The sequence below is a fragment of the Candoia aspera genome, chromosome 1 (genome assembly GCF_035149785.1).
Source record: "Candoia aspera isolate rCanAsp1 chromosome 1, rCanAsp1.hap2, whole genome shotgun sequence".
Lineage (NCBI taxonomy): Eukaryota > Metazoa > Chordata > Lepidosauria > Squamata > Boidae > Candoia > Candoia aspera.
The window spans coordinates 330,575,083-330,591,855 of NC_086153.1; the positions used below are offsets into that span (position 1 = coordinate 330,575,083).

Below are 16,773 nucleotides of genomic sequence, written 5' to 3' on the forward strand. Positions count from 1 at the left end.
TGCTAAGCTATGTCAGTTTTAAGAAAAACTGACAAGCTCAGATATTTTTTAAAAGTAGGATGTGTTTTCGCCTCTTCCAACTAGCAAGGACCTTCTTACGACAGTTTCGGTCAGACTTTGCTGGTTAAGCCACAAGCAAATCCTTGACTCTCTGCACTTGGAATCACATTCCGTACCTTTATCTGGTATTTCACTTTGCCGGCAAAGTGTTGAATGATGAAAGCGGGTTCCAGGACAGGGGTTCCAATGAAGAACTTGCTGTCCTCGTGCTGCTGCTTGAACTTTGCAAGAAGTGTCTCGCTGGTGGCATGTGGAAAACTGCAAGCGACAAAAGAGGAAGCCGCAGGCAGAAGAAATTACCATTATCAGCAGAGCTTAAACTTGGCAAGCTGGGGAGGGGGTGATATCAGAAGTCCCCCGTTACTTCCCAGATGGAGAAAGGAGCTCTGTAGGTAAGAAGGTTGGCGGTACTCAATTCACATTTACTGATACTCTTTAATAAGCGGTTTTGACATGCATGCTGCTGCTTCTTGCTGGGAAATCCTTATAAGGTCCAGCAGCCGAAATATGACTGTGACTGTGGGAATGTCCCGCAAACTTTACATCACGTCGCGATGGGATGTCCCCTCAGAAGGTTTCCTGGCTCCCCGCAATGACCACATCATCTCGAGGGCGCTGCTGTCCAATGGCTAAATGATCTAGATATCCGGCCATAGGCTCAGTCGCTCTAGCAACTGCTCATACGTAACTTACTTTATTCATAATGTTACTCATCATTTGTACTGCGGGTTTTTAAAGTAATTTATTATCCCGATGTCTTATATTTTATACACTTTTATATATTGTTTTTGTGATTTTTGTGCAACAATGCTGCATTCTGCTATGCCATGCGAAATAAATAAATAAATAGCAAGCGGTTTTTATCACATCGCTGTTGTTACATCTTTAAAAGTATCTATCCTTTGTCCTAAGAATTTTTAAAAATTGAGAGGACTTAGTTAAAAAATAATCACAAAACTTCTTCACAGTTTCTAAGCGCTTCCCAGACTAAAAATTTAGAAGTTCTACATCCTGGCAATTCACAACCTGTCTAAAGCAGAGATTCTAAATTCTACTCAATTCATACACATTTCTTTAACGGTCACTTTACAGAAGCTTTGCATTTTTATTTGGTATGTATAATTATAGTTGTAGAACTGTAAATAGCACTGGACAGTGACTGCAATAAAGGCTCTCCCTCCCTCCCTCCCTTGTTGCATAATTGATTTCACCTCCACTATTAATGGTAAGGAGACCTTATGCCTTCCCAAACAGATAGTGATCAGACTCAGATCTGCTTAATTTCACAAATCATACACTTTAAACGTTCAATAGCAAGTCCTGGGCCTTATCTATATCCTCTTGTTCATCTTTACCAGAAGATAGTACTGTATATCTCATTAACAAAGAAAAAAAACCCGGAATAAATCCAGTATCGTTAACCACAGAATCATCAGTTTGAAACGTCGTGTAGCCCAACTCTCTTCCCAGGCTGGGGATCATCAGACCATTCCAGAAAAATGGCTCTCCAATCTTTGTTTGAAAATCCCCAGGGCACCCATGATTCCAGAAACCAGGCCATTCTACTGCTTAACAGTTATCGCAGTCAGGAAATTACTCTTTATTTCAAGTACGGCTCTCTCTCTGTATTGTTACCACCTGCTGGTTTTTGTCTTACTTTCAGGTGCAAAGGAAAATAAACCCACACCTCTTCCCTGTGATAGCCCTTCAGGTTTCAGAAGATGGCTATTGTGTTTCCCCTTCGCCTTCTCTTCTTTAAGTTAAACATACCCATACCCTTCTCTGCATTCGCTCTAGTTCCTCAGCATCTTTCTTGTATTGTGGCAACCAAAACTGGACACAGAACTCCAGGTATGGTCTGACCAGTGCAGCATAGAGAAGAACTACCTTTTCCTGTGATCTTGACATTATATCTCTGTTCATGTACCCCAAGACTGCATCGAATTTTTGGCAGCTGAAGTACATTGCTGGCTCATGCTTAATCTGTGGTCTACCAAAATACCCAGATCTTTCTCACATGTACTACTGAGCTAGGTACCACCCATCTTGTACCTATACATCTGATTTTTCCTATCTATCTGCAGGACTCTACATTTCTCACCACTGAACTTCCACGGTGGCTCAGTGGTTAAGACGCTGAGTCAGGGGACCATTAAGGTCGGCAGCTCGGCAGTTTGAAACCCGAGAGCATGAGCCGCGTGATGGAGTGAGCTCCTGTCAACTTGTCCCAGCTCCTGCTAACCTAGCAGTTCGAAAGCATGCAAATGCAAGTAGATGAATAGGTACCACTTCGGTGGGAAAATAACAGGGACATGAAAGGAGCCCCCTTGGGCATCCCCCGGGCAACAGTGATGTCACTGGAAAATCCTTTCAATACAGAAGCGCCTTGGTAGGTGCTTCTGACATGGAAAAATATAAAAATAAAAATGTCCTGAGCCCTCCACCATATGCCTCTCTTCATGTAGACATAAATCCATTATGGACCACACGTTGGCATGATTATTCAACCACCAACTATGAACCCATCTGGTAGTGGAACCATCTATCCCACATTGTTCCATTTTATCAAGGAGGTAGCTAGATTTAATTATATTAAATGCCTTACTGAAGCCTAGGTTCATTATATCCACAGTCATAAAATTCAACAGAAGAATATGACTAAAAGCAAGCTGCAAAACAGAAAGCAATCCACAAACCTGTCTTGGAGGTCTCTAGAAAAAAACACGACAGAATCTTCCAGGACTATCTTCAGCTGAAGAGACTCTCCCACAAGGTTGGGCTAGATTTACAAGTCCTTCCTTCTCTCCCTCATATGCTTAACTCATCTGTTTCTACTCCCCCTCATCTGTTTCTTCCCCCACTACCTTTATTCCCAGGACTGTTCTGTTCCAAGTGATTTAATATCTAGTTTTTGGGGAATTTATGCCTAAATGTGCCTTTCTTCCTTTTACTTTCATATACCTTATATTTTATATCAGACTTATTAAGCTGTACATTTGTGGACAGATCCTCCTCTTCCTCCTCCCCCCACATTTATTTAGGCAACTTCACAATAAATTTATACTTCTTCTTCCTCACTTTTCATTGTAGATTTTCTCCTAGTCCCACAGCCAGCTATGCTTACTTGCTTTCTTCATCTAGCAGGTAGAAGAGGCCAGTTGGTTTCTTGCCAATTAAATGGATGCAGGCCACGTTGTCTGTATAGTCAATGTTGTGCCATGTAATCCCTTCACTCTGATATTCCTCCTGCAACAAATAAATGTGGGAAGTCATGCACAGAGAGCTTTCCTTTACCTGCCATAATATGAGAAATGAGGTCATCTGACCGGCAGTTGAGGACAGAAAAATAAATTAACTCTTTGTGTACTGCGTGATTTAGGGAATCTACCATAATGTGACAATCATCTGCTTAGGTGGCTTTGTTGGAAGAGAAAGAGGTATCTATTGGCTACTGTGGATGAACAAAATCTCTAGGGTTGTTCTGATCATATTCTGGTTCTGAGTTTCCCAGCATTACCTGCTGGCCAGCCACTACAGAAAACAGAATGAGGATCAAATGGACACAGTTTGATCCACCGCAAGGCTCTTACAGTCTTAAAGCAAGAATATCATCCCTTCCCAATCAGTTCACAAGATCTTCTCTAAAAAAGAAAGTCACATGTCAGCAATACTTTCAGCCAGCAATTCTTCAGCTCCTTTCAATTATAAACTTAACAATGGCTTTCTTGTAAGTGCCCGTTTTCAGAAGTAATATGAGGGAAGCAATCATGCTATCTCCCAGAATTCATGATTGCATCTCCGGCACTCTGGGAAAAGGAGGTTTTAGTGAAGGTTGGCCTCTTGATGTACGAACCTTTGACGAGACATTGCTTTTCAGCCTAATGACCTTGAGGAATGGCTATTAAAACATTCCACGAACATATTCCAATCTATAGTGAGTCCCGGTTCCTTTATAGACTTTAGGAAGACCAGGTAGCTGCACAGTCCCAGGGAAAAAATATTTGAGACAAGGAGGCCCTGACAGCTGGGAGTATGTTTGTTGCACCCTGTCTCTGCTTTTGGAATGGCCATGCTGATACTGCTCATGACCCCCGCAAACACTATTTTCATCTTGGACCTGAATAGCTTCATATCTGTACTGTTTAATCTATTTTTCATGGTTGGATTTCCATCTTTAAAGAGAGATTGTAAAATGTTTTATGTTGGAAAGTAATTTATCAACACCATACTTGAGTAAAAATAAGAAATCGCGGAGTTTTGCAAACCGGGATCTGTCAGCAAAATCTCAAATCCCAAATCAACATTTATACGTCATTCCAAGGGTTTTATACACATTATCTTGCTGTAAAGTTAAAACCTTGCGTTTAATCGGCAAAATAAAGAGCGCAACCCCCTACGGTTTCCTCTGTTGCTTACCTGTTCAAGCTTGAAAATATGCTGATTGAAGTAATACTGCAACTGCTCGTTTGCATAGTTTATGCAGAACTGTTCAAAACTGTTTGTTTTGAAGTCTTCAAAACCAAAGATGTCGAGTACCCCAATGGACAAGCACTATGCATGGGAAGGGATGGGAACAGAATCAAGAGGCTGGCAAGCTCTGGGTAATACCCATGCGCTCAAAATTGAATGCAAATGGCCTTTACCTTTTTGAGAGAGAAAAGGTCCCTTCCCAAATCAGACCCTCCTTATCCATTTAAAAGACTAGCCTGGTGACAGGCAGTTCCACAAGAAGCAAGGACCATCTGTTTCCTGGAAACATACCGTAACAGACTCTTCCATGTCCTTCTTGTTGAGAAGAGCATGGTTAATTCGCAGAACTATCCAGTCAAAGAGGGCGCTGTACAGAGACTTAGCCATAGAGTCACGAGCTGTGATGGCCTACAAATTAAAGCACAAAGAAAGCCTCATATCGCTTTGCTTTTCTCCTTTATCGTTCTTGAGCCTTTTTGAACAACCTGAAGAAATGGCTAAGTACTGCTAGCATTTTACTCATCCATCTCCACGAAATCGTCACCCCGCTCATATAATCTGTATTCTCCTTTTCAGGCTCCCTGATCCCACTGCCTCTCATCATTGCAAGAAACCTACTGTCTTTTAGGTATAAGCCAGGAAGAAATCAAGGTTGCAGAGGGCTTACAATTGGTGGGGAGACCAATTATCTTTTTAAAAATCTGCTACTTAAGATTTAAGCAATAGCCTCTGGCAACTGGAGTTCTGCATTTTGATGATGCAGTATAGATTTACTTCCTTTCAGTGTTACTGAATTTTAATAGCTTTATTGCTTCCTGGGATATAGGCTCTCAGAATTATTTCAAGATATCCTATAACCATTATAAATGAAAAAATGAAGTTGTCCTTGCAATCTGAGCCCTCTGTAATTTCTCTTCTTTTTTTTTACTTTTAATAACCCCAACCTACCATTAGGAACTCACCTCATTGAGGCTATATGGAAGAATCAGTTTGTCATTCACTGTCACTGTTTTTCTTTTTGTCAATACTTCCACTAAGGTTTCACGTTTCACCTGGGAGAAGAAGAGCTGAAATCAACAGCTGACATGCAAATCCAGGACAGAAATGATCTGCAATTATTCCATTATCTCTGAAAACCAAAATTCCTATAGGTCCTGCTTAACTAGTCCTTAAAAAGTTACTGCAGAAAATGGGGAATCCTCCCTGCTGGTTTTAATCCCAAGGTTTGAAGCAAGGTAGTGCAGATGACAAAATATAAAGCTTTTAAAGTGCTCTGGTGGTCTAGAAAGGGAGATTCAACTGGTAACACAACAGCTTTTGTGTTACAAAACATCTCACATATTTTCACTCACTTATATTTTCACTATTTTCACTCACTTATATTTTCACTATATTCTCACAATTTTTCACTAGCACAGCACCATCTGGATCAGTTGCATGCAAATATTTACAGGCAATAATTTGCCTGTTGTTTTCCATTTATTTTCTAATAGCCTTGATTCACATGCTTGATCTGCAATCTACCCTGAAATGGGACTGGACTGGGGCATGACTACTTAAAAGACTGCCTTTTCTTGTATATTAATGTTCAGATTGCACTCAGTCCTGCTCCAAATGCATTCACAGACCCACAGATGCCATGTACCTGTTAGGATCAGGGTTCAATAATGGCAACAATTTCATGAAATATTTTCTCCAAGGAATACTATCTAGGCTCAGCCCTATGTGCCTTCAGACTCTTGCAGAAGGCAGGAAAGTTAAAAGTGATTTTTCTCTTCCTCTGATCATTAATTTATTTAGCTTGTTTTTTCTGGGGATGGTTGCTTTTTAAAACTGTTTTGCACTTGATTACGTGTCAAAACCTAAGTTGCTTGTTAATAAAAAAAACAGAACATACATTTTATCTATTCTGTATATTCCTTAGCACTTTTTCAATGTTAATTAAGAGGGATAAAGTTAAAAATATTTTCTGGACACATACACCAATGATGAGGAGTGTCTTCTTTGCACAAGACAGTACTGGCTTAGAGAGATGTGAGGTACCTTCAGAAGCTGTGAGAGAATGTCTAGCACTTCAGGGGGTCCCACTTCCAGCCCCTCATCTCGACCTGCTGCCTTCTTCTTATAAGTAACATTTCCCAGGTAGAGAATAGCAGAAAGCACTGAAAAAATTCTGCAAAAGTGAAAGATAGGATATTGTATTTTTCAGATGAAGAAAATGTTTGCTGAGTTTCACATACACTTATCCATTACAGTAGGCAAGTGTGATAAGTGTGTGCATATATGCATGAGTTAGGCATTATGTGCTTTAATATAATTTTCTGTCTTTTGATTAGTTTCATACAGCTTTGTTTGCACGTTAATGGGAAATGGAGTCCTATATGCAGTAGCCTCCTGTGCATGGTTAAAAGCTGGTAGAAGAGAGCTAAATATATATCTTACTGTTTTTTTGTTGCCGGAAGAAAACCAACCATTTCCATAGCTTGCTTTAACCGTTCAAAATCATGCTTGAGATCTTCTCCATCTTCAATTTTCAAGTTATGCTGTGAATAAATCCAAACTTACAAGTATGAGTATGAATATCTACAACATTTACTACTAATATAGTACAATTGTCGTTTGGTAATTCCTTCTTCAGCAATTCTGCTTGATTGCATCTGAAGGAGGGATTAATAGGGGAACTGATTTCCAGCTGCTGGAAGAAGACCAAATAATGGTACCATCAACAGAAAACTTGGCCCATGTCATGAAAAAGCAGAGCATATTGTCAAATATAATAGGACAGGATTGAACTCCTGCTGCATTCCCCCAATGTAAATCACCTGCCATGTCCGCTAAGAATTCTATACAATAAGCCAACTGTGGTCTTGCTATAGATTTGTAAAAGGGTATTATTATATCAACAGTTCTACTTTCAATCCCCTTCCTAATAATTTCAAGCAATTTGCCCATTTACAACAGCAAATTTTACAAAATGCTAATCAAATCTCCCTGGTCAAGCCAGATGGGCTACTAGGAGAAGCTCAGATGGTAAAAACAGGCTTGATGCAACACAATACATCTAGTACAGCACACAAAGTTAGAAAACACCAAAATCTTGGCTTACTTTTCTGTGCAAATAAATAAATTTCAGAAAGATTTAATACACTCTTCTGCTTATTAAAAATTTAACTTCCTAAAATGTGACTAAAAAGAAAAACATTTTTTTTTTTAAAAGGAGGCTTAAAATAATTAAGGGATATTCAGCTGGCTGACACAACTATGACATTTTACACAAGTCGTACAACCTCTGGTTCAAGCAAGATCTTCAGTATTTCATGGAGGAACAAAGGAGGCCTGTCTGGAGTTCCCCTCCCCTCCTGAGAGTGACAAACACAGCAGAGCCTTGCAGTTGTCAGCCAAACTCAGGACAAGAAAGCTTTTGTATACCTGGTTGAGGTAGAAATAATCTTTAGGCTGCTTGAGGTGGAATTCCTTGCGCTCTTCCTCGCTGACGCCAAGCAACAAATAGTAGAATACATGGTAGTTCCTACAGAAACAAACACACCAGCCTTCCATTAATGGCGCTTTGGTCTGATCCCCAGTCCCATTATTCTTACTTGGGCATCTCCAGTAAAATGACTAAGACCACCTAAAGTCAATATCAGAAACATTTGAAATCTATAAGGATCCTTCAACAGAAACACCTACCCAATTTTAATATCAGCCTTTGAGATCTTGCTTTCTGAAGCACCATCATGTTTGGGCAGTGACAAGGTGTGTAAGGGCCTTTTAGTTGATGGCATCAAGAGCATGGAACTCCCTCCAAGTGGAGAGCTACCTTTTATTCTATCTGATTTTTAATCTGCAGTGTTTTAATCTATAAACTCTTTTAAATTGTTGAAGTATTCAATATGCTCTTTATTAACATTCTGAACAAGAGGTAAGTAAGGGCAATGCCTTCAGACATCTTTCTTGATAAATCCATACTGTTCCTCATCTGACGTTTATTTACACATATGCATACACATATCTTCATAAAATTTTTAGTTAAAATAAAACTAAATAGGATACTTGCATTCTGTAAACTGACAGGGCTACTTAGCATTCTAAGGAAGTATATAAATGAATGCAATCCAGTGTTTTGTTTTGCAAATGTGCTCATCTGCCCAGAAATGCAAAGGTAAGCCAGACTTAGAGGGAGCATCATTTGGAGTTGGAAGCAACAGTAGGGAGCAACCTCTCCAATCTGTGTTCAGTTAAAGGGGTATTGTGTAACTCACCATGCCTAGCATATTATGAGAACAGGTAAGTTTGCCTGCATCAAACATTTTATGACAGTATCTGTAACGTGTTCTCTAAATCCGTTGGTGATGAGCTTCCAGACTAATAGGCTGTATTCTAATTATTCGGTATCCTGACGTTTCGCCAGCAACTGTGGCTGGCATCTTCAGAGGTGAAATTCCAAAGGAACTATTTTGGATGGTCTTTCTTCGAAACACGGTGCTGTTTATTATTTTTCAGGTGAGACTGCTGAAGGTTTTATATGCTGTTTGCTAATTAAGGGCTGTTTTATTTTGGTGTGATGTAAAGCTGGAAACCAGGCTTCAGACTCTCTTCTTTCTTGTTAAAGTTATTGGGATGTTTATAAATCTCAACAGCTTCTCTATGGAGTCGTGATGATGGTTTGACATGTTCGTTTTGAAACAGCAGCATGTTTCAAAGAAAGACCAATAAAAAATTAGCCTCTTGGGAATTTCTTCAAATCAGACCAACCAAATTCACCTGGATGAAGAACCAATCAGAAACTAGCTTTCCAGAATTCCAATGACATGGTCATTCGAATGTTAATATAAAACTCAATACAGTTATGAACAAAAACAACTAGTCCCCTTCTGCTTTCTTGTTTGGGATATATTGATACATTTTTTTAAATTGCAGAATGAATGTCACAGATTTATGCAGCCTGGATGAAGCAGAAATGAAGTCTCTGTTATGTATTCCACAGCCTCTTACCTTTCATTTTTTTCCTGAGACACCAAGCGAGATTTTTCAAGGAGATATTTTTCAACCACAGCCCTGGGATCCAAGAAAAGAAACAACAGGGCAAAAGCATACGTTATGAATCTATGAAAATTTCTTTCAAGCACTTTTCAAAATAGAGCACAGCACACTGCTCAGATAATTGCTAATGAATATGAATAATGCAGGAGACTATTTTTTCCTTTGAACTCGACTGCCCACCACCAGAAGTACAACTTGATAGAGCAGTGAAAACATTTATACCTCAGAGAGCACATGCACAGCACTCACCCCCGGACAATGCCATTCTCCAAATAGTTGACCTGAATGAATTTCCCAAAACGACTGGAGTTGTTATTGTGGGCTGTCTTTGCATTGCCAAAGGCCTGAAATGAAGCAAAATGACTTTTTATTTCCAGTGATTTTGATACAGTACTGGCTGTTCTGGCTGGTAACTTTCCAATGTTTAAGGCTCAACTCTTGCTGGTAAGTCTGTAGTCAGAAATCCTGTAACTGAAGATGGCGCAAGTCAGATGCTTTACCATGGGCTGTGCTTCCATACAGTAATTATAATCTGCCTTACACTTAACTAAGATATGGGTTTATCTAGCCCTGTGTTGTCTAACTGCTTATAGCTCTCTGAATTTTCTCTGAGTCCTAGCGATGCCAAGAATGAACCAAACATGTCGCAAACCCAATGCATGTGCTCTGCTACTTGAGTACAGCTTCTACCATTGGATGACTTCAATTTTTATTTTTTAGCCATTAGCCCCCACAGAATGTCACAACAGGCAGAAGCATTAGTTATTTATTGTCAAAGACCGAAAGGAAAACGATACTGCAGTATTATAATCATACAGGAAAGATAGCTGTGCTGTCTCCTTTTCCACCAATAAAGCCAATATTGATGAGTATGACCTTCACATGACACCAAGTTCTGCATATTACAGTCTCCCATAATGCATGCACTATGACAACAACTATGCAAATCTTATTTGCAATTTTATTCTGTCTTGTTCAGATTATTCAAAGAATTTTCACCCACACCCCCACAACAATCAATAATAATATATGTTCTCATGCTGGCGAGTTTAAAATACATAGCATAATATGCAAGGGGGTTGGGAAGGAAGAGAAAAAGAGGAAAAACCTCTGAAGTTAAGCATTACAAAAGGGATAATATAATTTTCATTTATTTCCTTTTGAGATGCTTACAGCACCAAGAATTAGCAAGCCATGCAAGGTAACCGGACTAAGTTCTGGCAGCTTCTCTCTCATTGAAATCATTTGCTGAGTCCAGATGGAAATGATTTTGAATTCCTAATCTTGTAGTCTAGATACCTAAGACCTACTGTATGTTCAGGTTTCACATTACCCTTACTTATACAAAATAGCATAGATATTTATTTTTAACCTTATGAGAAATATTTTGTCCAATAAAAATCAGTCCTTGCTTCTGAAAGATTCTACACATGGTTAGAGCTTTTTCCTATCCATGTTTATGCAGAACAGAGTCTCATTTCATTCAATGAGTTTGCGATCAAACAAATATAGTTCATTTGCCTAGCCTTTACTTTCTAGTAATGATCTTCCTAGTATTCTCATGTTTCCGTTTCCTGAGAATTCTATAGAATTCAACAGTGTATTCAGAGCTACATGTTAATTGACTGAGTTCTGGTCTTACTGTATACAGCAGCCTTTCTCAATCTTTTGATCCTGGAGGAACCACTGAAATATTTTCCAGGCCTCGGGAAACCCCTGCACATTCAGGCTCAAATATAAGCCAGAAGTTACAAAAATATTATATTCATTTCACATGTAGGCCTATATGTATGCATTAACAGTGTTCTTAAACTAAAGAATGAAAATTATCTCTTTAATGTGAAGTTGCCTGAATTGGAAATAATTTTTTAAATAAATTGTGATCTCCCAGGGAACCCCTAGTGGCCTCTTGTGGAATCCTAGGATTCCATGGAACCCTGGTTGAGAAACCCTGGTATACAGTATTGCATACAGAAAGAATGTGCAAATTCTATCAACTCTGAGGGTTGCATTAGGCTGCACTCTAAAAGTAGGTGGGCCCAATGTTGGGTGGGGTGTTAGAGGTTTTAAAGGGTAAACTGGGTGTCTTAAACCTTGCAGTTAGCTTTTCTTCTGCTCCAAATTTCAAAACTAAGGGAAAATCCCAAAATCCTAAGGGGGAGAGGGATGGCTCCAAGAATGAAAAAGGGGTGCTGCAAACCATACCTTTTGCACTCTTTCTGGTTGCTCACATAAACTGCCTTTGATGTGAAAACGTTAAAAGAATGAGATGACCTCATGTATTTAAACAAAGAATAAATTCTCCAAAGCTGATTTTTTTTAAAATCCAAGGTAGAGTGCTATTAGCTATCAAACTAATATGGCAAATGTTACTTGGTTATTTTTTAAGGTAATAGGAAAAAACTACAACTGTCACTGCCAGGGAGAATTTCTGTGATAAAAATGAATGTTTTGCCTAAAATGATGTTTTTGTTTCAGACAATACCTGTTTTGACAACTGATGCACCATTTAAACAGTGGCAGAAGGATATATCTAAATTTCCGTGGCAGGGGGAAAAAAGCACAAGTTAAATATAAGGTGTTACAAGATGCAATGAAAAGAGGAGAATTGGGTCTATCTGATTTGAAACTGTATTTTGCAGCTTGCTGTTTGGTTTGGATGAAGTGGGCGCTGCTGAAAAATAGAAGGCTCCTAGAGTTAGAAGGATACAACCTGAGATTTGAGTGGCATGGATATTGTGGTATGATAAAGTCAAGGTTAATGTGGATTTAAAAAATCATGTTAGATGTGCCATACTGAGAATATGGAATAGATACAAATCCAGGTTGTATCCGAAAACACCTTTCTGGCTCTCAGCACAAGAAGCATTTTGTAGATGAGAAATAACAGGCAAACACAAATGGCTAACTTATCATGAGATACTAGAATTTTGTCAAGGGGAGAGAAGATCAAGAGAACTGGTGGCAGAGGGGTACAGTTGTCAATGGTTTTCTTATTTACAATTATTAGAAAGATTTAAAGAAGACAAAAGAGTTCACGGTTTTGAACATTGTAACACTGAGTTTGAAATAGAACTGTGTACCAATCATGAACATGTAATTGCTAAAACGTATAAACTTTTACTGAAATTCGAAACAGAAGAACAAGTGAAAGAATGTACGATAAAGTGGGCTAAAATTTTTGTTATAGTATACAGATGGAACTGTAACAGGAACAGTGGGAAAATATGTAGCTGAAAGGATTGAAATGTAATTATATTATAACCATAAAGAGAATTTTAATAAAATGATGTACCATTGGTATATGTCACCAGAGAAATTGTCTAGAATGTTTAAAGGCACTTCAAATTTATGTTGGAAATGTAAACAAGAAGGGACATTTTATCCTGTTTGTAAAAAAGCTAGAAAATTCTGGATCCAAACACACCCACTGATTCAGAGGATTTTAAAGATTAATATACAATTGAGACTAGAGAGTTTTCTTTTGGGATTGATGGACAGTTGGAAAAAAATCATGGAACTTTATTTTTGTATATGATAACTTCAGTGAAATTATTGTATGCACAAAGATGGAAAGACTTGGCAATACCCACAATAAGAGGAATGGTTGGTGAAGATGATGGAACTTGCTGAGATGGCTAAATTGACTTCTTTGATCAGAGAAAAGGCAGTATCTACATTTATTGTTGACTGGAAAATTGTTGACTTTTTGTATGAAACAAAAAAAATTAACTTATGGTTTATGGTTTTGATATTAGACAGAATAGAGTATAAAAAGAAGACAGTTATGTCCTAACTACAGAGTAAGATGTAAATTTATAATTGTACTTATAACTGCTGAAAAGATTGGAATCTACTTTGTATACTTTTTCTTTCTTCTCTATTTTTTACTTTTTTTCCTTTCTTGCACTTTTAGCTTTCTGTCTGATTTCTTTCTTCTTTTCTTTTTCTCACTTTATATTTGTATTAATTTTTATCTTTTAAAAAAAATCTTTAATAAAATTATACAAAAGAAAAAGAAACTTCCCTCCCTCATGCAAAGCTAGTTGATGAAATTCTCCAAAATGCAATGGATAGTGGTAGAATAGGATAAATGCCATGAATCTCCCTATCCTTCTTTAATTCACCAAGTTTTATCTACCAGGATCTATCTATCTATCTTCCTGCCACAATCTAAACAGAGTCTCAGTGGCTTAAAACAAGGAATTGAAAATACAGTATCTAACATGCTGAAAATGCTGAAAAACCCATTAACAATAATTAGCAAGTGTCATGTCCCAAATGCCCCCTGGAAGAGCTCTGTCTTCAGTTTTTTCTGGAAAGCAGATCATGTTGGAACTAATAAAAACTCCAACAGGAGGCCATTCCAGAGGGCCAGCCCAACCATGGAAAAGCAGTGCTTCTGAGTTGTGGCCCCTTGACTTTCTTCCCAAAATGAAGAACAACCCAGTGCAGAGATGTGGTCCTGCAAATATCTTGGAGTCAGCTATAAAGGATGTCATAGGTTAAAACCGATACCGGGAAGCTAATAGGGAGCCAATGCAGACCTCACAATACATGTGTAATATGATCTCACCAAAACTACCAGTGAGCACTCAGGCCCTACATTTTGCATCAGTGGAAGCTTCCAGGTGCTATTTAAAGGCAGCCTTTAAAGACATGTTGCAGTAGTCTAAAAAGGTGGTGATGAGGGCATAAGCCATTGTAGCAAGGTTCTCACGTCCCAGGTAAGGCCACAACTGGTGCACCAGATGAGGCTGGGCAAAGGTCTCACCTGTTCACAGCTTCCACCTGCTGATCCAGCAGGAGCCATGAGTCCAGGGGGATCCTCATGTCATAGACCTGTTCCTTCAAGGGTAATGCAATCCCATTCATAGTCATCATTGGGACTGTAGAGAAACTCTGGTGTATAGAAAGCAGTTCCATCTTGCTAGGGTTTGTTTGTTTTCCCCCATCTGGACTCTCACAGCCCCCAGAACAACAATTTGATAGCATCTCAAGTACAGCCTGGGGTCATGATGTAAAACTGGGTATCATCAGCATACTGATGATAGCAGACCACAATGGTGGGAGAGAACTGACCCCTGAAATACCCCACAAGGGAGTAACCATCATGCTGATCTCTCCTCCCCTAACACCACCAACTAGAACCATCCCAGAAAAAAGTGGAACTATTGCAGAACAGTCCCCTACCCCTACAGATGGTCCAGAAGGATACTATGGCCAATGGTATTGAATGTCACTGAGAGATCCTTCCAGATCCAGGGAATTACCCTCTCTCTAGCTCCCAAATGAACCCAAAGGGGCAAGGATCCAGCCCGCAGGTAGCAAGGACATCCTAGAGATCACCCTATCCACTTACTTAGAATTTACAGGGCAAAAAGAATCCCAGGTAACACAACAAGACGATGCCCCAGTGACCACACAACTGGAGTTCAAATCTGAGCAAAATGCTTTGCTAATTGATCACTGTGGCCAGATGGTAATTCTTATTCAGAAAGGAATTAGTCCCCACAAAAGGGCAGCTGGACAACAACCTCCTGATGTAATAAGAAAGGAGCAGTAAGAACCCTCTGACTCTCTTAGTGCCATGGAGTAGGCCTGAACTTGGCATATATCCATGCAGTATTCAGTCAGGTTCACACTACATTGTTCTCTACCTGCATTTCAGACATTGCTTCTGCAGCTTCATTTCCTGGAGGTCCTCTGAAAACCAAGAAGCCACCCAGATGAGCTGCAGAGAAAAGCCATTCAGCAATTATTCATTAAGGGCCAGAGATGTTGTCTTTTACCAGGGACAATTAAGGCCCTTGACTGATTCATCCACCACAATGTCAGGGAAATCTCCAAGCACCCATTAGAAACCAATCAGATCCAAACAGTGCCAGGGAAATGGCTATAAAAATTTTTCATCTCCTTGATTCCTGGAGACAATCTTGGCAAAAAGCCTGCCCCCAGGATTGTCAAAGCCTACCCTGTATTACAACGAAAACTCCTGCTTTTGATCAGCCATGCAGAATATGGTCAGCTATCGATAGAGTGCGCACTAATCATGGCAGGTGTGCAGATTCCCTATATAAACGGGGTAAGATACCATCTCCAAGGTGTGACTGCGGGGCTGACAGGCAAACTGTTAAACACGTAATACAAGAATGTAAGACTAGAGCCTATGACAGGAACTTTGCTGATTTCCTGATGGCAATTGATGCTGCAAAAGACTATATTGTAATCTTAATGTTTGTTTTTAGTTATAATTGCCCTATGACCAATGTATATTTTCTACATGCCTTTTTATACTCCCAATTTTTTTAATATAATATATTTATAATATGCATGATATGCTGCCATATGGTAAATAAATAAATAGTGCCTGGGGCAGAATATTTGAATGGGTCTAGCCCTGTGGAGGGAACAGGTAGCAGTCAATCACATCTAGACCAAGAAGTGATCTGACTACGATAAAGGTAAGATGGAAATACCCTTCATATCCAGGTCACATAACAGCAGCTACAAGGTAAAAACAAGGTCTAATATGCAACTGAAGACCAGTACACTCCTTCTATCTGGGATGGTCGTCCTCTTCTACTGAGGGTGCAGCTTTGGGAGGGACGCCCATGGAGTGGTGAGGGAGGAAGGAGAGACCTGCCTAGCCAGCCAGATCACCTGAATTAACCCTGGCAATCAATGGGGTGACAGATTGCCCTCACATCCTGTCTAATATGTGATTGCCTATGTGTTGGAGATGAGATTACCTGGGACAAGTCTGCAGTTGCATGGAAACCATGTACCCCTGGGCTGTACTGGATCTAGTCCCTCCCACATGGAGGTTGAAATTCCCCAGTACCAACAGGTGGGTAGAGGTGTCTACCACCAGGCCAGGACCAAAGAGTCCAGAAGGGATCCCAAAGGGCATCAGGGCAGCTGATACACCAAAAGGACCCTTACTTGTCCTTACAGTGCATACTAATACATAAGCACTCATACCCTGTGTCAGACTCCACAATCAAATGATTGCTGAATCGTCTGATTGTGTTCGTCTGCCATGTTGAGTCAAGGTGTGTCAAGAAAAGGATGGGGGGGGGGGAATTGCAAGGAGTGTGAATCTCTCATGTTTGGGCTGGAAGGGGGGAGTCAAGGTCATCCTGCCAGAGACATCTGCAGCTGGTATGGCTGATGGTTAGAGGTTGGGTGAGAAAGAGA

General features: G+C 39.6%; 1 protein-coding gene across 1 annotated transcript in view; it reads right to left on the bottom strand.

Moving 5' to 3' along the window:
- MYO9B (myosin IXB) overlaps positions 1 to 16,773 on the bottom strand; it is a 78,555-nt gene that overhangs the window by 40,664 nt on the left and 21,118 nt on the right. Inside the window, exons 3-12 of the mRNA XM_063290678.1 lie at positions 9,823 to 9,917; positions 9,526 to 9,588; positions 7,960 to 8,059; positions 6,973 to 7,073; positions 6,574 to 6,703; positions 5,493 to 5,582; positions 4,822 to 4,938; positions 4,477 to 4,611; positions 3,185 to 3,306; positions 177 to 318 (exon numbers count right to left, since the gene is read on the bottom strand). Coding sequence (XP_063146748.1) covers positions 177 to 318; positions 3,185 to 3,306; positions 4,477 to 4,611; positions 4,822 to 4,938; positions 5,493 to 5,582; positions 6,574 to 6,703; positions 6,973 to 7,073; positions 7,960 to 8,059; positions 9,526 to 9,588; positions 9,823 to 9,917 — 1,095 coding nt within the window. The remainder of the gene's footprint in view (positions 1 to 176; positions 319 to 3,184; positions 3,307 to 4,476; positions 4,612 to 4,821; positions 4,939 to 5,492; positions 5,583 to 6,573; positions 6,704 to 6,972; positions 7,074 to 7,959; positions 8,060 to 9,525; positions 9,589 to 9,822; positions 9,918 to 16,773) is intronic.